The sequence below is a fragment of the Serinus canaria genome, chromosome 14, assembly GCF_022539315.1.
Source record: "Serinus canaria isolate serCan28SL12 chromosome 14, serCan2020, whole genome shotgun sequence".
In the NCBI taxonomy this organism is placed as follows: domain Eukaryota; kingdom Metazoa; phylum Chordata; class Aves; order Passeriformes; family Fringillidae; genus Serinus; species Serinus canaria.
The window spans coordinates 12,841,060-12,863,308 of record NC_066328.1 but is presented as its reverse complement, the minus strand read 5'-3'; the positions used below and the strand labels follow the sequence as shown (position 1 = coordinate 12,863,308).

General features: G+C 57.4%; 1 protein-coding gene across 1 annotated transcript; it reads left to right on the top strand.

The window, feature by feature from the left end:
* The first annotated feature begins 823 nt into the window (after nucleotides 1-823).
* On the top strand, nucleotides 824-21,976 carry RADIL (Rap associating with DIL domain). Its single transcript, XM_030229601.2, has 15 exons — nucleotides 824-1,091; nucleotides 4,111-4,663; nucleotides 10,038-10,345; nucleotides 11,336-11,992; nucleotides 12,163-12,200; nucleotides 13,209-13,369; nucleotides 14,001-14,113; nucleotides 14,985-15,222; nucleotides 15,691-15,863; nucleotides 16,137-16,287; nucleotides 16,590-16,780; nucleotides 17,592-17,988; nucleotides 18,076-18,215; nucleotides 18,966-19,105; nucleotides 19,698-21,976. The coding sequence occupies exons 1-15, from the start codon at nucleotides 1,056-1,058 to the stop codon at nucleotides 19,801-19,803; spliced, it is 3,402 nt and encodes a 1,133-aa protein (XP_030085461.2). The 5' UTR covers nucleotides 824-1,055; the 3' UTR covers nucleotides 19,804-21,976.
* Nucleotides 21,977-22,249: the final 273 nt, after the last annotated feature.

The following is a 22,249-nucleotide window of genomic DNA, read 5'->3' as shown; positions in this document are numbered from 1 at the left end:
TCAAATCAAAGAGGAAAGAGGAGGGCTTGGCAAAAGCATCTAAATACTCTTGCAGAGGAGAAAATACATGGTAGCCAAAATCTCCTTAACTGAGCAGAGAAAAGATGGCAAGAATCAATATCTGGCAGCTGAGGGCAGGCACACTGGAAAAAAGGCATAAATATTTTACCAGGAGGAGTAAATCACTGGAAGAAACGTGGAGCAGCAGAGGTGGGGGCAGCACCTCTTTGCCTTTTGCATCACGACCTGCAGAGTTTCTCCCACAGCCTCCAGGCTGTGCCAGCAAGAGGGACTGGATGGAACCACACCAAGGCCCTGATTAGGTGATTTAATTAGAGGATGATGCATTTATCTTTAATCATGGTGGAGCCATGGAAAAGAGTAGCTCTTGTGCCCTGATGGCTCTCCCTGAGGAACACCCATGAAATCCTGGTGGAACTTGGCAGGTGCCTCTTTCAGCTTTGTCTCTGGTCACCAGTGTTTGTGCTCTTGCAAATCTGTGGTGGGAAGGAGAGGGGACAGTGCTTGGTGGCTCTTCTTGATGTCCAGCAAAACAGACTGGGATAGAGGAAAACAGATCTGAGTGAGCATCCCAGCATGCTGGGGCTGCTGGGGGCAGGAGCTGCTCCAGGGCTTGCTTGTCCTCCTGTGGGTCAGGGCATCCCTAGCCTGGCATCCTTGGGAACACGTGAGCTTAGGAGAGAGAGATAAAGGCCACGAGGCTGTTACTGGTTCCATCTCCTCCCCTTCTCCTCTCCTTTCCTTCCTCCTGTTTCCTCTCCTTTCCTTCCTCCTGCTGTTCTCTCCCAGTCTCCCAAGCAATGGGATAAGTACTGTTGGTTGTAGGGGGTATAGATGTGGTTCAGAATCCCACATGCAAACTTCAAGCCCATGTTGCAGAACCTCTGAGCCTTCCAAACCCACCACGCTGCGAGCAGCTGAGATCCATGAGCAGCCCAGGACCTCTCCTCCTCTTCCTCTCTCAGAACCGTGACAGACGCCTGCCCTGGATGATGCACAACGAAGGGCAAAGATTGTTTTGAGAAGGAGGATGAATGGAAGGGAAAAAGGCTCGTGAGAAGGATGGCAAGGTAGGGTCTGAGCACTGGCTGGGGGGCCTGGGAAGGAGCTGCTCACCCATTCTGGGAGCAGGAACCTCAGGCCTGCAGGAAAGTCCCCGGAGGTTGCAGAGTCAGTCAGTGCTGGTGGAAGGACACGTGGTGGCCACGTGAATACCGTGGGCATTTGTCACAGCTCTGCAGAGCTCAGACAGGGCTGGCTGTGGAAAATAGCTGGTTTTGGTGTGGTCAGGCACTGCTGGGAAGAGGTGAAGGATCCCTGACACAGATCTCACTGGGAGGCCATCCCAGGCTTTTGACTAATCCATGTGTACCTGTTAGAGAGAGAACATCACTGAGGCTGGAGAAAGGGACTCTTGGAAAAGCCTGGATCATGCTGCAGGCTTGTGTCCTTCCAGGGAACTGGCCTGAACTGAGAAAAGGGCTCAGCTGGGCTGGGGATGTCCAGGAGCACATGTCCCACTGAGCTGCTGGAAGGTGTGACACTCTTGCTGCCTTGTCCCCGGGCAGCTGGGGGCAGCTGGAGCATCCCTGCTCCCGCAGCGGGGCTCAGCGGGATTGCACATACCAGAGATTGCACCAGAGATTTCCCCCTTGTACCAGAGATTTCCTTCTGGGGGGGGTGCCCGTGTCCAGCGTGCCTGAGTGCACGGATGTGGGAGGAGCCCCTTTCATTATCATCTTGCCCTGTCCATTAGCGTCCTCCGGGGAGATTAAGACCGGGTGTGTCCTGCTGTCTTCAGGAGAATGTGATTTCTCAGGTCACCCAGGCTGGTGCCTGGTGAAATCACACCTGTGCTGCTCTAGATGCTGAAAATTGGGGTGACACCTCCTCCTGATCCAGGCTTCTGATTTTTTCCCAGTAAAATGTCTTTGCCCCTGAACTCTGTAGGAGCTGCATTTTATAGAAAGAGTAAAAAAATAGCTGAGCTATAAATAACACATTCAAAACCAGGGACCTGCAAGAAGCAAGAACGGTGTCTCTGTGATGTGGGCTTGGAGGAATGATTTTGCCACCAGCAGATGGTAAAAGGTTTCCCTTTGTGTTGGGGGTAGTTCAGGGTGGAGGAAATTAAATCCATGAAACCAGTGACTTGATGACAAAGTCTTGTCTTTTGCATCCTTGATGACAAGGTCCTGTAGGGACTCTGGGGCAGTTTTCCTTCTGGTCAATGTTAATGAGGGCTGGCAGGGCCGTGCTGGAGGCCTGGGGCAGCTGTTCCTGAGCCTGACTGTCTGCCAGTGCCCTGACCTGCTCCCCAGGTCGGGGCTGCCGTAGCACTCCCAGGAGATGTCACACAGCAGACATCAAGGGATGTCCCCAGGGTTGTCCCCAGCGGGAGCAGCAGCTCTGGGCTCAGCTGGAGAGGGAGGAGCAGCAGCGTGGGGGGAGCCAGAGCCCCAACTCCATCCCTGACTCAGTTTCCCCACTTGCAAGGTGGGAGCAGGAGCAGCCTTACCTGAGCCCAGTGGGTTGGGGTGAAGTTCTGGGGCAATGTAAAACACAAGGTCCTCAGCCCTGCTGTCCTGCCAGGACTCCTGCCCTTCAGCACTCCAGGAGTCAGTTTTGGAACCTGCAGCCTGGGGAGAAGGAAAAACCCCAGCACTTCCACCGTCCTGGTGGGCTGGGAAAGAGGAAAGGGGTGACTTGGGGTGCAGCAACATTGCAGGATTACACAGCTCCCAACCACATCCTTGGCAGCTGGGGCCTCAGTTTCCCCATCTGCAGCATTCTCTGGGTCGCTGGCTGTGGGATTGGAGGATGCACATCCTGCAGCAGCCCTCCATGCACGGCTGGGAGCTGGTTTCTGGGTTAGAAGGTGACCTCTTCCATTAGCAGCAGGGACTTTTTTCTCTGCTCCTTTTTCCTGAATTAGATGGTGGTTTGGAGGCTGTCCAGGCCCAGCATTCCTGCCTGATAGCGCTGAGTCTGCTCTGAGGCACGGCTGTGCCCGAGCCACTCAGGGCTGCAGCTGTGGGAAGTTGCTGGCACCTCACCTGTGCCCAGCCAGGAACACCTGGGTCACCCAGCTACTGCATCCAGCTGTGGATGGGACATTTTGGGGTCCCTCTGTGTGTGCATGGAGTCCCTGCACGTTATAGATCTGGAGAGGGAGTTCCCAGTGCTGTCCCAAGCAGGAATGCTGAGATTGTCTTTCCTGACCCTGCCAGCAGGTCACAGTGTGGCTGTGGGTCATCAGCACCAGGCAGGCACCAGGTGCTGCTGCAATCAGGATGGGATTTCAAAGCCATCTGCAGATGGGGACAGTGACATCAGGCAGGAGTGCTACCCACCTAAATCCAGAAGGGATTTGTGGTTCCTGGTCCACTCCAGGGGATTGAGGAGCACTGGGAGCTGCCACACGGCCTTGGGCCATCTCCTCCAGTCACTGCCCACTCGGGGCTGCCCTGAGCAGCCCTGCCCTGGGCTAACGTGACAAGGGCAGCCTTGTCAGTGATGCCACCCTGGCCTGAACGTCCTCCACAACCAAGCAACAGCCAAGAGATTTGCCAGAGTCAGGACATTTTTAGAAAGGCTAATTAGAGCCCATTTTCACCCTGTGCCTCTCGCTGAGCAAAAAGCATTTAGCAGTGACCTCAGAGTGAGTGAATTTGCACTTGAGCTTTCCGTTTCACCTCTAAAAAATGGGATTGCTCCATAAACTCGTTAGTGAGAGTAACTCCTGATGCCTTGGCTGCTGACCAGGATGGGGCCCGCCAAGTCCCGCTGGGCTCTGCTCTCCTCCTCTGCATCTTGCCTGGGTAAGAGGGACCTCTTGATGGAGAAATATGGGGCCTCTCCAGGCTGTGTTTCCAGGGACAAATCCACCCAGGGGTAACTGTGCTGGTGCCAAGGAGCTTGGCTAAGCTTTTCCACCGGTGTTTTGGGTTACACGAGGGAAATGGCCCTCCCTTGATCTGTCACCTTGGAGGTGACAGCAGCTCCTCCGTGGCCACCAGCTCGCTCTCCCCTGCTGCACATCCAGCCTCCAAACCGCTCACCTTCCCTTTCTTGCTCTTCCCTGCCCAGCTGTGCTTCATGACGACCTCCCACACCATGTTTTATGGGCCATCCTCCACCATGGCTCCGCCGTCCAAGAACCGGCTGAAGCGCCAGAGCCGGCTCTTCTCGCAGGTGCTGTACCGCACCCTGAGCTACAAGGATCGCGGCTCGGCCCCCGCCGCGGCCACCGAGGACGACCCGGCCGAGCTCTCCACCCAGCTCTCGGCCCCTGGCATCCTCAAAATCTTCGGGGGCAACATCTGTGCGGGCACCAACTACAAGAGCGTGCTGGTGACAGGCAGCTCTGGGGCGCGGGAGCTGGTGAAGGAGGCCCTGGAGCGCTACGGGCTGAGCCAGCTCAGCGCCGCTCAGTACGCGCTCTGCGATGTCATCGGCCGCTTCCAGGGCCCCGAGAAGCAGTGGCAGACTGAGGGGCTCAGGGTGCTGGGGGACCACGAGAAGCCACTGCTCATCCAGGACCTCTGGAAGCCCAGGGAGGGATTCTCGCGCCGGCTGGAGCTGCGCAGGAGGGCGGAGGTGGAGGAGATGGCGGCCAGGGATGTGGACACCACCACTGCAGGTCAGAGCTGGCTGTGGGGCAGGGAGAGGGGTTGGGGTGCACCCCCAGAAGCCTTCCCACACTAGAGGCTTTCACACGTGGTTTGGGTGCAGGGGGTGGTGCAAGTGGGAGGGTGGTCACGTTTTAGCTGCAAGGCTCTGGGGCTGGGATAGGACTCAGCACTCTCCTGCATCAGTTTGGTATCTGTGGCCTCAAATATTTACCCCAGCCAGTTCAAGGGTTAATAACAAACCCTGCCCGTGGCTGGGGAGCAGCAGGCAAGAGCATCAGTGCTTCCTGCTCTTCCCATCAGTGAGCCAGCACCACGACATCCCCAGCTTCGTGCCTGGCAGAGCCCTGCCCTGCTCCCCCTGCATCCCCATCTCCCTCTGGGCATCCCCCAGGCCTGACACCCCGGGCAAATCTGCAGGAGCAATTAAGGAAAATGAAAAGCTAATGAAGAGAGAGCAATGTAGGGCAGGAGAGCCCCTGCAGCGGTGCCTGATGGAGGCCAGGGCTGGCAGGAGGAGATAAGTGCATCATTAGGAACCAGCAGCAGTAATGAAGCTTTCCTCCTCTCACCTTCAGATAAAAGTCCTGTGAGGATGAGGGCAGAAAGGTTTAAAATCAGATTTTTACTTGCACAGTGTGCTTGCTGGGTCAGACCTGCTGACCAGGCCCCAGAGCTGTCAGCCACAGGGTTTTGCTGGGGTGGGCTCCCAGCAGCTCCTCACGCCTGTAGGGAAGGGCTCTTACTGTCAGAACTAAACTGGTGGTGATGCAGGATTGCTCTGTGTGCTTGGCAAAAAAGAGCCAATTTCTGCCTCACCAGCAGCAGAACAATGGTCCAACCTGTCCCATGCCAGGGGGACACAGCTCCTCTCCCACCCATCCTAACAAAAGCTGGGAAGAACCCTGGCACACTGGGAGGGAATCCAGCCATGGGCACTCTGGAGCAGAGCAGAGGCCCCTGGAGCCTGCCCAGCTGCAGATTTCAATTGGGATTTCACCTGGCACTTAAGGACACAGGGCTACCTCTATGCTCACCGTGTCCAGCCTCTGGCTGCTCAGGGAGGGGATGCCCCAGGTGCTCCCAGCTCGTTGCACAGAGACACAGAGGTGGCTCCTGCCAAAGCCTGGGCCAAGGAGGTGGATGCTCTGCTCTTCTCTTCAGCTCCTCCTGCAGCCAGGATCAGAGAGATGTGAAGCACTTTGGGAGAGCAGCAGCTCTAAAAACAGCTTCAGCTGAATGGAGGGAAGGGCAAGAGCCCAGTGAGGGGTGCAGCACTCGGTGGGCAGGGCCACGTGGCAGCTCCCTGCCAGCCCAAGGTCACATCCACTCGGCCTCAAATCCTCCCCTCGGATGCAGAAAGCAACTTTCCTCCCATGGCCTGGATCCTGGGTGGGCTGGGAGCTGTGGGAGTGCAGGGCTCCCACCCAGGCAGGGGAAGCAGCAGGGTCGGGGCTGCCCAGCCCGGGAGCAGCACTGAGCTGGTCTGGTGCTGCACCCTTGGGTCATTTCCGATGGAGGAGCAGCTCCTGATAGGATCCTGTGCTCTGCATCTGGAAACAAGCCCGTTATGCTTTCGTTATCACTTCATTTGTTTCAGCACTCCTGGGTGGGGCTGTGGAAATTCCCCATTTTTTAACCTTTGGGCATTTTCCATAGCTGACCAAGCTCTTCAAAGACAGAAGCTACACCCACAGTCAGGCTGTCTGCTCTGCAGAGTACTCAGCCCAGAGCTGGCTTACCTGGTAAAATCTCACTCCTGCAGCCCTTTCTTTTGGTGGCACCAGGGGCTCTGTCACCGGTCTCACCCTGGGATGCTGTGGGGCTGGGACCACCCTTTCCCACCTCATCTGCAAACTGCCAGGAAGGAATGTGAGTGATGCAGCCTGTGACCCAGCACCCCTAAAGGACACAAAACTCCTGGTGTAGGGGGTGTTGACCGTGAGTGCCCTCCACCATGGTCACCCTTTGTCACCAGGCTTGGGCTGGCAGAGGTCCCCTTGCTGAGCAGCAGCTGCCTGCCCAGGGTGGTGAGGCACTGGCGTGGAAAACACGACATCTGTGCAAAAGTAAAGGGACTTCAGGCTTGCAGCTCCCTCAGAGAAAAGCAGAGGAATGCTCAAATCATCCCCAGGGCAATACCTGCAGGCCCTTCCCCACACAGGGCATTGCTGGAGCAGCAGGACTGGGACCACTGGGGTCATGCAGGTGCATCCCTGGCTGGGGGAAAGGCTCCACATCCATCCATGACCTGTTAGCAAATAGCTCAAGACTTTTATCTGCTCAGTTACCCATTATCCTAATTAGTTGATTAGCTGCTTCCCACTGGGGAGGACAGTGCTGGCTCCTCATGCCACTAATTAGCAGCATAGGTAGAGCCTCTCTGCAGCAAACGAGGCAGCCCCTCTCTCCCTGCTGCCCCCAGCCCTGCTCCTTTGGGGGAGCAGAGTCATGGAGATGTAGGGAAAACACCCTCAAACTGCAGGGTGCTGGAGGGAGGTGCAGCCCTTGGCATCTCAGTGGCATTCATTTTCCAAAATATCCCCATTTTGTACTGGGTCCTGTCCTAACTGGAGCTTTCCCAAGAGGCTGGAGGCTGAACTGCACATGCAGAAACTTGGGATTTAAGCCTATTATTCTAAAAGATGCTCTGGCAAGTGCCTTTGAGGATCTGGCTTTGATACACCTTAGCACAACTGCATCCAGGGAAGATTCCCTGCAGAGTCTGCAGAGCAATTACATTAGGAAGGACTAGCCTGGTCATAGTCCCTCCTGGGTACATTCAAAGCATTTCTTCTTTCCTGGGGCCCAAGGAGTTGTTGATTTATTTCTCAGCCAGGAAAAGCCAACCTCTTTCCTCAGCTAAAAAAGAGGCTGATCCCAGCCAAGATGCCAGGCACCACAACTAAAAGTTGCAGGATGGGTTTAGAGGCAGCAGCTTGGTGGGGTTTGGTGGATGCTGCCCAAGGGGTGCCCAGCTCTCCCTAAGGATGAGATCCAGCCCTGTGTTAGGATCTGATTAGGGAAAGGTGCCTCTGCCTGAAGTGAGGTGCAAACGAGACAAATGCTGAAGTAAATAATACAGATTTTATTAGCAATCAGTGTGAGGTAGAGAGAGAGAAAGAAAAAGAAAAGAGGAGGGACAGAGACAGAGCTCTTGTTTTGAGCTGGTGGTTTCTTGGGTTGGTGGTTGTGAATCTCCCCAGTCAGAATTGCCTCTTACCCAGTCAGAGCTGATTCAGCACCGTTGCTGAGTTGCTTCCATTAGTTTCTTCCTTATCTTGGGAGTTTTGCCAAGTGTCCTTGTGGCCTGTAAATTCTGTATTCTTTGTGCCCACTATCAGTGGTACATCCCTTTTCCCAAGCCTTTTTAACCCGCTAGGCCTGAGATCGTTGGAGCTTGTCCAGCCCTAAACTTTAACAAGGCCTAACACCCCAACAGCAGCACCTCCTTTCTACAGTCCCAATCCTGGCTATCCAGGGAGGAATGCAATATTTGGGGATGCTCTTTAACTCCTTACATGCTGTTCCCATCCCAATCTCCATGTGGATTCAGCAGCCACTGGCCCTGCACTGGAGATGTTCAGACTGAGTTTTGAGTGGGATAACCTGCACATGCTTGGGAGGACAAAGCAGTACCAAAGAATGAAAAAAACCTGACCCAGTTTTATGGAAGGACTTTGTTATGCTCAGGAAAAGAGCAGTGTTTATCTTTCCAGCACAGCCTGGGGTTAGTGGGAGCCTGTGACGGGGGCTCTATTGGCAGTGAAAAAGCAGCTTTTCCCTTCACAAAATAAATACAGAAGCTTCCTTTCCCCTCGATAAGGGGCTGGTGATGGCCTGTCTCTGCAGGCAGTGGGACCCCAGTCTGGGCAGGCCCTGCTCTGTCCCACTGAGCTCCAGCAGCAGCTGCTCCCCAGGATCCAGCCCCACTCCTCCCTGCTCGCTCAGCCTGGTCTGGGATCTGCACTGCCCCAGCTGTCCTGCATCCCTCTGGCCCATTTCCATGATGTGGGCTGGGGACAGGGCTCCTGAGGTGTCCTGCAGACACGTTTGGGGTGGCCTTTGGCATCCCCAGCAACATGGCTTGTGTGGGCTTGTGGTTCTCCCTGGATGTCACATCTGTGCCGTGGCCAGATTGCCTTTTTAAGGACACAGGGCACAGGACTGCTTGGGGTGGCTCGACTGTGCTTTGCCCTAATCCCAAGGCATGTAAACAGCAGGGGCTATTTTCTCCCTGTCCCACCCCCCTCGCCATCCCCATCTCTTTGATTTTCCCAGCAAAGGAGAGCTCCATCTAAAACAAACAAACAAAAAAATGTATTTCAGAACCAGCAGCCCATTCCTCACCAAATAAGGCAGATGATTTTTTTTTTTCGGGTCTGAGATTGTGAGTGTCCCTTTAAGCAGCCCTGGGCACCAGGCTTTCTGCTTTGCCGTCCCCAAATCCCGCTGGCTGTCCCCAAACCTCGCTGTCCAGAGCCTGCTCCCTGGTCGGCCGAGCCGGGAGCAGGGCTCTGCCTCTGGTGCTGCACTGACAACGCTGCACTGCTGCTCCTGCAAGCAAATCCTGTAGGGATTTTTCCCTCTCCTCATCCTCCCCGAATGCCAGTGACCTGCTCCCAGGAGGCTGCCCAGCTGAGGTACGAGCATCACCCTCGGACACACAACTTCCTATTTCTCCTGCAGAGCTCAAGCAGCATGGAGGGACCCAGCGGGACCCCCCGGCTCTGGGGGTGCCGTGTGAGGGGCTGCTTTTGCAGCTCGGCCCGGCCTATTCATTCACTCCTTCTCCTGTTTGTCTCACGGACAGACAGCTCTGCCCGAATTGATGCTTGGGAGAAGTTAATTACGGCTTGTTCCTGCTGCAGCCGGGCTCCACTGCAGCTCCCATGCCGGGCTGATGCTCCGAGGAATTGGGGGGGGTCCCTGCGGTTCCCACTTGCTCCTGGCTACCGACTGCTGAAGGGCTGAAAGCCGAATCCGGGCTTTTTTTTTTTTTCTTTTTAGCAGAGATTGAGTGAAATTTCTTTTTAGCAGGGATTTCCTCTCCCCCCAGCCCTGCAGTGTGGCCGGGGCGGATGTGGGATACTATGGACCGGCTGCTCACCATTCAGTGAGGTTTGGGGGCCAGGGAGGACAGGGACACCCCCGTTTTAGCGGTGCCATCAGGACACTAAACTCTCCGCGCCGGTGTCTTGGCGTCACCTTTCGGGGAGGGCAAAGGACCGGGGACATCAGGGCAGGGTGGGTGCGCAGCGCCGGGAGGCTTCCAGCTCCGAGCTGCAGCATCCCTCCAGCCGCGGGGTGCTGCGGCGGGGCGGGGGTGCTCCCGGGGGGGCTGCAGGGGCTGAACGCAGCTCTGTCTCCCCCCCATCCCCGCAGGCATCAACGCCCAAGCGCGGAAGCTGCAGCGGCACCGGGCGCGGGGGGCCCGGCGGGCGGCGGGGGCTGAGCGGCGGGGGCCCCCCCCGGCCCTGCGGCGCAGCCTCAGCGAGACCAGCCTGGGGACCCCGGCGCGGCGGGCAGGGAGCGGGGCCGGGGCCGGCAGCGGGGCCGGGGCCCGGCTCCAGCGGCACTGCTCCACCCTGCCCGGCAGCCCGGCGGCGGCGCGGAGCGGCGGCAGCAGCATGCGGTACTCCCTCTACCAGTCCCCGCACCTCCTGCTCCTGCAGGGCTACAGCCAGCAGCATGTAAGCACCGCGCCGCCTCCTGCGCACCCCCGGCACCCCCCGCTTCCCTCCCAGCCCCCAAAGCCCCGGGAGCGGGGCTGCTTGCATGGCCGGAGCTGCTGGGTTCGAGGGAGGTGGTGGTGAGGATGAGCATCCTTTAGGAAACGGGCTTGGGACTTGCAGCCTTGTCCTCAAGTCGGTCCCCAGCCTGTCCCCAAGTGCGAGGAACGAGGGGGCAGGAGCCGTGACCCCCCGCAATGCCCCGGAGGGATGCAAGGTGATCCCCGAACAGCATCTCTGCCCCGCCCCGAGGGGGCCCTGGTGCTGCCGGTGGTGGCTGAGCTGCCCCGTCCCTGGTCCGGCTGCTTCCTCAGTGGCAGGTGGAATCAGAGGCTGCAAGGAGAACAGCGCAAGGAGAACTGCAAAGGACAGGGCCGGCTCTTGCTGTTAATGGCTACTTTGTGCCCGCTGAGTGTCGAGCTGTTCCAAGTTTTTGGCAGGGTGAACCGGCACTGCAGCCATCCCGTTAGTGCTGCTGGGGAAACGGAGGCACGGGGTGGTCCCCTGAGCTGCCGCGGGGTGTGCGGTCAGGCTGCAGGGAAAGGCAGGGCCAAGGGGTGGATGCTCTGTCCCACTGTTGCCCCGGACAGGGGGTGCAGGCATCGCTGCAGTTTAGGGGGGAAAAGATGAGAAGGAAAAGCAGCTGCAGAAGGGACGAGGGGGAGAGGTGAAAGGGGGACTCCTTCTGTTCAAAGCAGCCCCATTTACTGCATGCCCAAAGCCATTGTATCCACTTATTGCCGTGCCCAAGGCAGGGATCGCTGCTGTCCTGCTTGGCAGCGAGGCGAGTAAAAAAACGAAATGTTTTTGCCATGCAAAGGTGCATGGGGGACAGCTGGGGACAGCGAGGGGACAGCTGGGGACAGCGGGAGGCTGCAGTACTCACTGCATGGCAGGAGGAGGGTCCCTTCTCCCCCTCCCCGGTTCATGCTGCGTCTCCTCGCTCGGCAGGACAGCTTGGTGTACCTGCTGAACCGCGAGCAGCACACGGTGGGCCAGAGGACACAGGCGAGCAAGCCCAGCATCAGCCTGTCCGCCCCCGACATCCTGCCCCTGCACTGCACCATCAGGAAGCTCCGACCTTCCCGGCACCGCTCGGAGGAGAAGCTGGTGCTGGAGCCCATCGCCGGCGCGGGCATCTCCGTCAACTTCTGCGAGGTGGCACGGACGGTGGTGCTGCGGCACGGGGACCTGCTGTCCCTCGGCCTCTACTACCTGCTCCTCTACAAGGACCCCATGAAGGCGCAGCCGCTGCCGGCGCAGACCCTGCTGAGGCTGCGAGCCCTGCACCCCGAGGCTCCCCACGTGTGTGGGGCGTGTGGCAGCCTGCTGAAGGACAAGGACCCCGCGGCCAAAAAGCGGGGCCCATCGCCCGGCGGCGGCCCCAGGACGCCCCGCAGGAAGCTGCAGCTGGAGTTCGAGCCGGCGGCCGAGGATGTGCTGCTGCGGCGCATCATGACCCTGATCGAGCCCGGAGGGGACGACCACAAGCTGACACCTGCCTTCCTGCTCTGCCTCTGCATCCAGCACTCGGCCACCAACTTTGAGCCAGGAGACTTCGGGCAGCTGCTGCTCAAAGCGGCCAAAATGATCCAGAGGACGGTGTGGGTCAGTCGGCGGTGGGACGGGGTGTTTCGGGGTGGGGGTGTTGCTCAAGCCCTCCCTGGGGGCTCCTCCTCAGCCTGGTGCTTGGTGGCAGTGAGTGCTGATGGGGGTGGTGCTGGTGCCACCCCATCCCACGGGTTCTCACTGTGGTTTCCCCTTCTCTCCCTGCCCAGGAGCGGACACGGGAGCTGGCTGAAAAGCAATCCCAGCAGTAAGTGTGACCCTCCTTGTTTTACCTCAAAAAACGGGGACAATTCAACCCGGACCTTCCTCCATGAGTGAGGGAAGTCCGTGGCTGTCAGCCAGTGGTGCATGATGAGTTTTCCTGCTGAATCTCACACATTCTGCTCTCTGGTTCTTTAACCACATGCCTGCACAGAATGAGTGGGTTTAGAAAAGCTCAGGAGGCAATAGGACCTGCAGCAGCTCTGGGGTTTTTTCTGATCCAAGACCTGGCCAAGGCTTTGCACTTGTGGCTTCACCCCTGAGTGATACAGTAGGAATGTCCTTTAAGCGTGAGCCTGACCTTCCTCAGGCTGGGGACCCCTCAGTGGAGCTGAGATGGAGCTGGCATTGCATGTGTGCATCCAGGGGTAGTGGCAGAGTGTGTCCCAGTGCTGGGATCATCATTCTGGGACAATCACAGTGGTGCAACGAGCTGTCTTCCCAGCCATGTCCAAAATCCCATCTCCAAACCAGTATTTGGAGAACCTGTTGGTGCTTGTTGTGAGCTCTCCTGTAGGATAAACTTCAAGGATGCTTCCCAGGTCCTTCCTATAGCAGGAAAAAGCAGTTTAGCAGTTGAGAAATTACTCAGATGCTTTTTGTTTTATTTTTCAACAGCCCAGGGCAAGTGAGCTGGGTTTAACTGTCCAGAGCTGGCAGGAGCAGCACATACCTCTGGGGTAGGGCTGCTCTTCAGCTGTGAATATTTAGTGCAGTTCATCTGTATTAGGGGAAGTCTCCCCCAAAAATGGCACCCCGCAAAGGCCAGGTGGCCTTGATCAGCCTGGTCCCCACAGGGTCCCCTTTGCCACCCCACAGAGCAGAAACCACTGAATTTTTCCTTTAAAAGGGTCTTTCTAAGGGGAGTGCTGGGCTTGGGGGTGTAGGGATGTGAAAGCTCTCTGGCATTGCCCCAAACTGGTGCTTTTCTCCCCAAAAGCCTGAGTGGGGAGGCTGAGGAGCAGCAGGTGTAACACCTGCTGTGTCTCCCCAGCCAGGACCCTGCCGCCCTGTCCCGCTTCACCATCACAGACCTTCTCCCAGACCTGCAGCACATCATCTTCTGGATGGCCAATGCCATTGAGATCCTCTACTTTGTCCAGCAGAAATCACCCACCTACATCCAGAGCATGGAGGAAGAGCTGGACATCAAAGGTAAGTCTGGATGCAGCATCCTGCCTGTTTTCCCAGCCAGAGCAGCTCTGCTCTGCTAATCCCCAGTCACAGGTGGTGGTCAGTGCCCTCGAGATGCTCCATTAACCCTCCATAATCCTCATCACCAGGGAAATCTCCGTGCTGTGGGCTGGGGAAATCTGTGGGAGGAGCAGCCTCACATCCTGCCCCGGTGCTGCCCAGCTCCAGAGCCAGGCAGTGTTGTGTTCACACACAAGTATCCCCTGCCACCACAGCACCTTGTGGTTAATGCCCTGGGGGGCTTTCTTCATCCTGGATTTGCAGGTAGCCCTGCAGAACTGCTCACTGGTGAGCCTGTGTTAATACAACAGCAAAAGGAAAAAAAGATAGAAAGGCATTAAACCAGCCTCAGAAACTTTCTGATCCAAGCAAAAAGTTAAAATGTTCTTAAGCCAGGCAGGAGCTGCCAGCAGTGATGGGAGCTGGGGGGGACAGCAGCTGGGAGCTCCCCCAGGGCCAGAGGAGCCTCTTTGTCCTGTTGAGGGATTCGTGGGGATGATACAAACCTGGAAATTCTAGTAACCCACACCCTGGGAGTCTGGGGGCCTTGCTGCTGCAGGTTTGCTCCCCCATGCTCCTCTCCTCCCTGCAGGCTCCAAGGAGTCTCTGTTCTCCTCGACCATCACGGCCAGCGAGGAGGCGATGACGGTGCTGGAGGAGGTGATCATGTACACCTTCCAGCAATGTGTCTACTACATCTCCAAGGTACAGTGGCACACGGGCCAGCACGAGCATCCCCAGGGCTGTGCAGGAAGGGTTTTTTTAAGCTTTCACTCCTTGGCAGTTGCACCACGCTGAGGTGTTTTCCTTCGGGCTGAAGTTCCCCGATTTTTGGTCGCAGCCCAGGAAAAGTATTGAATTACTGCGGCGTGTTTCCTCGTCTGCAGTGCAGCGGCTCGGGGGAGGTGTTCGGGGAGGGCTGCTTGGCTGGGGCCAGCGCGGCATAATGGTGTGATTCAGGGCGTGATGGAAAGGGGCCCCTGGCCCGCCGGACCGCGAGAGCCGGGCGGCAGCGAGGAACAGAGCGGGCAGTGTGAGGCACAGAAAGGCTGCCCTGTGCAGGACGGCTCCCTGCCACCGGCACAGGGGACACGGGGCTGCTCCTGCACCGCTCCGGAGCGGCGCCCTCCTCCCCTGCGCCCTCCACTTCCCTCTCCCCTGGAAGAAGTGAGTGCGAGGCATTGCTCTCCCATTTAAACAATATGGAAAATCATCCCCATCGATCCTGATTTCTTTCACCCTCGTGCCCAACTGATTGGTTGCTGCCCTGGTTCACATCAGGTTTTGAGGATTTTAGCTGGGGTCACACATCATCTCTTCCAATTGCTAAAAGTGACCAGCATTAATTTTTTATAATTTTAATAATTTTTTAAACTTTTGCAATAATTTTGATAATTTTTTAAACTTTTGCACAACACTGTAGCCCACGGAGGCAGAGGGTGAACAGGAGCAGCCCCTTGCTGGAGCAGCACTGGCAGGGTTTGCTTGGCTTGAGGAGGTGAAGGAAAGGCTTGGCTCGTGCAAAAGTAGAAAAACCCCAACCGAGTCTGCTGTGAACTTGCTGCTCTCCCTGCAGTGTCTGTACGTGTCGCTCCCTGCCCTGCTGGAGTGCAACCCCTTCCAGAGTGAGTGCCGGGAGGGCTGGCGGGGGACTCCGCCTCTGCCCGAGGAGCTCCGCAGGGTCGCGCTCATCTACCAGGCTGTGCTGGACCTGCTCCACCAGTACGAAGTGCACCCCGAGATCACCTCCCAGATGTTTGCCTACCTCTTCTTCTTCTCCAACACCCTGCTCTTCAACCAGCTCCTGGATAAGGGTCAGTCCTCCTTGAATTGGGCAACACATAGGGGACTGAGTTATTGGGATACCTTCCAGTCCATCCCAGTGCCACCTAAGGGTACAGGAAGGAGGGGGCTGGAGATGAGCAGGTCTCAGCATTGCTACAGGCAGGCAAAGCACAGGCCCAGCTGCTGGCTCCTGGGTCCCCATTGCTAGGAGAGACAAAACCCCACAAGGATCGAGTCGGTCCCGGTCCCGTCGCCCCTTAGAGCCTGAGCAGAGGAGGCTGAGGGCAATTAATAGGGGCAGCTCATTAATGAACTACAGCAGCCTAAGGTGCTCATTAGCCCTCATTAACACAGCTACTTCCTTATAAGTGCTAGGCAAGGCCCAGCTGCCACCAGGAATTTCAGCCACAGGATGTTGGGGACATTAACCTGGGGCAGGGGCTGGGGGACAGGGGGGCTGTTCTCTGATATGGCTGATGGATGCTTTGCCTCCTCAGGCTCCTCTCTGGGCTGCTTCCACTGGTCTCAGGGGGTGAAGCTGCGGGCCAGCGTGCGGCTGCTCCTGGAATGGCTGCACGGCGCTGGCTTCGAGCAGCTCGCCCAGCAGTTCTTCTCCAAACTGGCCAGTGTGGCCAACCTGCTGGCCATGCCCGGCTCCCAGCTGGTGCAGGTGAGGGATCCCAGCCCAGGGCTCGTGGCATTGGGATAGGCCTGGGCGGGAGAGCGCCTGCTGAGTGTCTGGGGGGTCCCTACACTGATGTGCCCCTTTTGCAACCTGCCACCAGCTGCCCTTTTCCAGGGTGTGTGGGTGGGCAGTACCCAGGAGAGGATGTTCTCTCCATCTTGCCTGACCTCTCCCTCCTGTGCCCCTTGCAAGCTCATGCTCCTCAGAAGAAGCAGTTTCTCACCTCTGCCATGTGCCTCTTGCTGTCTCCTCCCACAGATGACCTGGCCATCCCTGCGAGCCGAGTTCCCAGCGCTGAGCCCCGCGCAGCTGCACCGGGTGCTGAGCCAGTGCCAGGCAGTGATGGACGTGGGCTGCATCTCAGCATGGCAGCCCAGTGAGGAGGAGAGCCCAGCCACCTTCCAGCCTGGTGAGTCCTGCTCAGCCTGCTCCAGTCACATACAAACCTACAAACATACAAACAGGTCATTCCCTTCCCCTTCCTGGTGTCCTGTAGTACCTTCAGCAATTGGTAATAACCATAGCCCCAAAATTCAGATATTGCAAAGGGCAGGAGGCTTTTTCTGCTGTCCCAAGTAAAGTATGCTGCTGGCTCAAGCTCACTAAATCCCTGATTCCATCTGGGAGACTGCACATGGCTGAGAGCTGGGAGGCAGAAGTGGGGTGCAGCCTGAGCCACTGCTAACCTCCATCCATCCCTCTGCCTTTCAGATGAGGTACTGGAGTCCTTTGACAACCACCCACCCATCATCCTGCCCAGCGGGGGCTTCAAAGTGGACCTGGAGGTGGAGACGTTGGACGACAACATCTACAGACACCTCCTTTACATCCGCCACTTCCTCTGGAGCCTGCAGAGCAGGAGCCCCCACAGCAGCGAGGGGCCAGGCTCAGCACTCCCAAAGGTACCCTCTATCCCACGGGGGGGTCCTGGCTGGCAGGAGGGTCTTGGGTCCCTCTGCAGACCCCTCCAAGCCCAGTGCCAAGGGCTTGCTGCCCTTGCCTGCAGCCTGGAGCTGTGGCAGTGTCCTCACGGAGAGCTTCTGGAAGGATTAGTGCTGCTAATCCCCCAGCATGGGGGGCACGGGAAGCTGAGCTGGAAGGACAGGCTCTTCCCAGCAATCTCGTTAGGGAGGGAGGGGAGATGCCTGTGGGCAGTGCTCCCCTTCTCCCTGTGTGTTCCCTGTCCTCCCTGCTCTGCACCCTGCCTGTCCCCAGCAGCCAGGCTTGCACAGAAGTGCTAATTAGCTAATGCCTGTAAAGCACAGGGAGAGTGATACGTGCTGTGGGTGCTAAGCTCAACTGCCATGTGGAGGGTGTCCCTCCAACAGGTCCCCTTCTCCTCTTCCTTCCTGTCCCCATTCCCTGAAGCACTCACAGGCCCTGCTGCCTCCTCCTGTCACCCTGGGGCCACATTGCCCAGCCCTTGTGGCACAGGAGGAGCTGTGCTCCCCAGTGTCCCCTTCCAATGGGATCCCCCAGCAGGGACATGACCAGGGGTCCCCTTCTGGCTGGCTGTAAACACCCCCAGCACAGCCCTGGTCACCAAACTGGGCTGTGGGAGCTGTGCTGGGAAGACAGAATAAGCCTGGCAGTGTCTGAATTGTCAAGGCTTTGGATGCATCTGGCAGCCAGGAAAGCAGCAGGGTGGTGGGGTCCAGGTAGGGAGTGAAAAGCACACGCAGGAGGTCCCAGAGCATTTTCCTCCTTCTTAAGAAAGAGGCATGCCCGACGCCGGAGGTGCTGGAGGTGAGCGAGGGCCCGGCGGGCGGCCCGGGCAGCACCACTGCCATCCAGGAGGATTATTGCTGCCTGGGGGGCTGTGCTGAGCCTCAGGGGAACCCCAAACTCTGCCTGGCCACCAGCGCCTGCCCCTGCGAGCCCCCCACCAGCGAGCCCCAGCTCCAGGAGAAGCTCCAGCAGCTGCAGCTGGGCAGGAGCCCGGTCCCCAAGGGTGGCACGGTGCCCCCAGACCCCTCCTGCCTGCTGACACCACCCACCACCCCCCTGAACTTCGACTCGGGGAGCCCGGAGTCACCGCAGGGCACCGGCAAAGGGCTGCAGGACGCCCGGAGGAACGGGATGAACGGCACCAAAGGCAGCACCCCCGAAGGTACCGAGAGCTGGTGCTGTCCCGGGGCTGTGGGGCTGGGCTGGGGCCCTGCCAGAGCCCTAAGCCACTCTCTCCCTCCACTGCCAGGCTGCTCGCCGACCCCCTATGACTACCCCACACCAGAGTCCTCCAGCCGCAGCTCCGCCACCGACGACTTCTGCTACGTCTTCGTGGTGGAGCTGGAGAGGGGACCCATCGGGCTGGGGATGGGGCTGATTGACGGCGTGGTGAGTTCTCAGCTGATGCCCTCACACAGCTGGAGTGGGATGTGGGATGTGGTTTATACCCCAAAAAAGCTGATGGCTTCCCAAGGGAGCTAGGCTGTTTCTCCTGGGGACAAGAAGGCACAGAGAGATCTCAGTGGATCTCTACTCATTGGTCACTGTGCCGTGCATGCAAAGTCCACAGCTGTCCTGCAGCTGGAGAGAGCAAACAGGCTCAGCTCTCTTGTGGAAAGAAAATGACTCAGCCAAGGTCTTTCCTCCACCCTTCAGTGGTGGCAAGAGAAGCAGAGAGGAGCAGGGAGGCTCACAGGGTGACAAAACAGCTCCTCCTTTGCATAAGGAGGAATCTGGCATTGTGGGGTGGATCATCTTTTTAAATGGCCTTTCAGAGTTGTGCTGTTGGTCAGTAGCAAACAGAGCATCACCAGCTCTGGGACAGTGTGAGCAGAGCTCCCATCCCTACACGGCTGCAGGCTAATGATGCTTTACTCTTAATTAAATTGAACAAGAGCAGATTGCCCCCGCCTCTCCTTTCTGTGTATAAATTGATATAAAACCAAAGGATCATATTTCCTTCCTGTTACTCTTAGCACCATCCCCATCATATTCCCAAGCATCTCCAAGATCCCACTTGCCATCAGGTTTGGTGGTGAGCCCTGGGGGAGAGTTACCCTGCCTGGGGAGCTAGGCCTTTTGGGACCACAAATCTTTGTGTCCCTTTTTTTTTTGCTCACTGCCTTCCCCTGCCAACAGCACACCCCTCTCTGCTCCCCGGGGATCTACATCCGCACCCTGATCGAGGACAGCCCCGCGGCCTCCGATGGCAGGCTCTCCATTGGGGATAGGATCCTGGCTGTCAACGGCACCAGCCTCATTGGGGCAGACTACCAGAGGTGAGTCCCACCTCAGCAGAGGGCCTGGGGTGGTACCAGCACTGGAGGAGTTACTGTCAGCTCCAGTTTCTGGCTGTTTTGCTCTGAGAGTTGCCAGTGCTGCAGTGCTGAGGATGCTGCGGTACCAGCGAGCTGCAGGAAGAGGAGTGACCTGCACAGGACACCAGAGAGGGGGGAAGGCTGTGGGTTTGGAAGAGGGATTATGGAGCATAATCCATATTTCCCTCCCCAACGACTGGGGAGGATAAATGGGAAATAAATTAGAGCTCCAGAGGTGGGTCTCAGCAATGCAGAGCTGCTGCAGCCCCATCCCACTCCAGGTTTCCTCTCAAAGGTGGTGGGATGAGACAGCTCGGAGGCAGAGGCCAGGTGCCCACAGCACAGAGCAGCTTTGGGCTTGTTTGCCCTCATCCTGGCACCACTAACCTGGAGGCCAAGCCCTCCACAAAGTTACAGGCAGGAGAGAAACACTCCCTGCTTGTAGCCCTGAGCAGGCACAGGTGATTGGCAAAGGAGGGGGGGTTTTGTGAATGCCCATGGCTCCTGAGGTGCTGCCAGAACTCACCTCTGTCCCTGTTGCTGCTCCCTGCAGTGCCGTGGACCTCATCCGCTCCGGGGGCAAAAAGCTGCGCTTTCTGGTTGCCAAGTCGGACATTGAAGTAGCCAAAAAGATCAGTTCCAGCTCCTCTTCCTCTTAGTCCTTGTGGTACAAGGATCCTGCAGCAGCTTGTGGCTACAACTCTGGTTAAGGCTGACCTCAGGGAGCCTGGAGTGCAAGAGGGAGGACCAGGACTCCACAACAGCCCTCGATGTGCTTTTGGACACTTTGCCCCTGCACTGCAGCAGATGAAAGGACATGCAAGGATGGTGCATGCTTCTCCCACTGCACTGGCTGGGAGCATCATTCCTGATCCATTGCCCAGCCTCACCTTATACCCAGCGTCATGCTTCTCAGGAGCTTTCCTGTTCCTTTGTCCCCTCTGGCAGGGGGAGGGAAGGGAATGCTCCCACCATGAGGACTTGTAGGCAGGCTCCTCTGTTCCTCTAGGCTGGCAGCCCTGTGATATTTTATGCTGACAGGCAGAAGGCTTGAAATACCTTTGGGTTTCGAAGAGAACATGAGAGGCAGGCCTGGGCTTCACTGTGGCAGTGGCCACCTGAGGTGCTGGCACATCAGGCTGGAGAAATGTGCCCAGCTCTGGGGGTGGTGAAGGCAGCTCAAGCACCCAGGAGTGGGATTCCACACAGGATGCATCGCCAGGAGTTAATTCCCCTGGTGCCATACACTAGCTCAGGTGCCTTTTGGCTGCTGGGCTACAGCCCTGCCTCAGGATGGGAAGCAGCTACAGCAAAGGGCTGACACCACCAGCAGCTCCTGAGTCCCGGGGAGAGCTCCCTGCAGAGAAGGACTCCCTTGCTCTTGCTCTGCAGATTTACTGCCCAGCTCTGGCACCACAATCCCGGCTGAAGGCCACCAGGACTGATGGCAGAATGTTTCCACAGAGGATTGGTGTCACCAGGAAGCTGAGGGAGCCCAGCAGCACTCAGCATTGACACCAGCCCAGGCAGACAAATGACAGCTCAGCACCATGTCCTGCTCCAGCTTTGCCAGCCCATTGCAAGGCCAGCCTGTTTCGTGCCCTGCTCGGAGCATCTCCCGGGTGTGTGCTGCTGAAATGCCGACAGGTGATGGTGGACAGCAGAGATTCCCTTCGGGAGGACACATGAATATCCCAGGAACCGCCCTGCTACCTGCTGCCGACCGCGGTGTCAGCTCAGCCGAGGGTTCAGCTCCACCGTGTGGCTGCCCGGGCCCCGCACACCCGGCCTCCTGCCGCCGCGTCCTCCCTCTGCTTTTAGCACCATTAACGGGATAAACCCGACCTGATTTCCACATATAGACAGATACTGAGACCTAGTTTAGCTGAACCCTATTAAAACAGCCTGCAGCAAAGCCCTCCTCACACCCTGCACGGTGCAGGCTCTGGCAGGGGATCAGATACTCACATGGCATCTCACAACAACAGTGCTCTGAGGATTGTGATGCTAAAACAGGGCTGGCTTTGATTACACCTCACTGCTGCAGTTTTGGTTCCTGTGCTTAGTCTTGCACGTTGCAGAAGGAGAGAGATGTCAGAACACTCCATGCAAGGGAAACGCTCCACTACTGGATTTCAGTGCAGCCTGGCCTGCTTTTCTAGGCAAGATGGACCAGGTACCTTCTCTGAGACACGAGTGCCTTGCTGCTCTGCTGGGCCACGCTCACAGCCCTGCCCTGGGGTGCTGCCCCAGCAGGGACTGGGAGCAGTGCATCCTCCTGCCACTGACTCAGATCTACAGGCAGGTGAGCAAAGGCTCAGGACTCCTGGTGATTCACTTCACTTTCAGTGAAGTAGGTATGCTGGCCTGCCATCCTCCACAGAACTTGAAATGGGCTGCCTAAAGCCTCTGGGCAAACTGCATGCACTCCTTACTCCCCTCTGCCCCGGAGCCAGGACTTGGGGTGAGGCTTGGTTTGCACTAGACAGTGCTGGGGCTGCATCCTGGCACGTTCCAGCAGTACAGTGCAGCCCACTGAGCACCCCTGGAGCTGGAAAACAGCCCCAGAGCTGTCTGTCGCTCACAGTGCAGTCAGGAATTGAAACAGACTGTAAATAAACCCTGCTATTTACTAGTGTGCATGAGGGCTGGTTTCTCCCAGGAGGAGCAGTGGGATGGATTGACTTCCCTGTGTGTTAATATGTACAGCTGAGATGTGTATAAAGCTCTGGTGCAGATACTGAGCACAGCATGGCGCCTGTCGGACACGGTGGATGTTAAGAAATGCCCTGTGTCAACAATAAACTGGATCAATAAACCTCTCTAAGCCCTGCTCTGGCAGTTGTCTCTTGGATCTCTCCATGTTCACTCCAGTGGTGAGACACAAGAGCACTGAAGGCTCCCAGATGTGATGGAGTCAGTGCTGCTTCCTCCAGCTCACACAGGCCTTTGCCTGATCTGCTGCAAGGAGAGGCAAGAGAAGCAGCATGTGCAGGTGTAGTGAGAGCAAGGGGAGGGGAAACAAGGAGAGGAAGGGAGGGAACAAGTACATCTCTAAAGGGACAGCGTGTGCTGGCAGGGTATTAATGCACCATTCACTCTCCT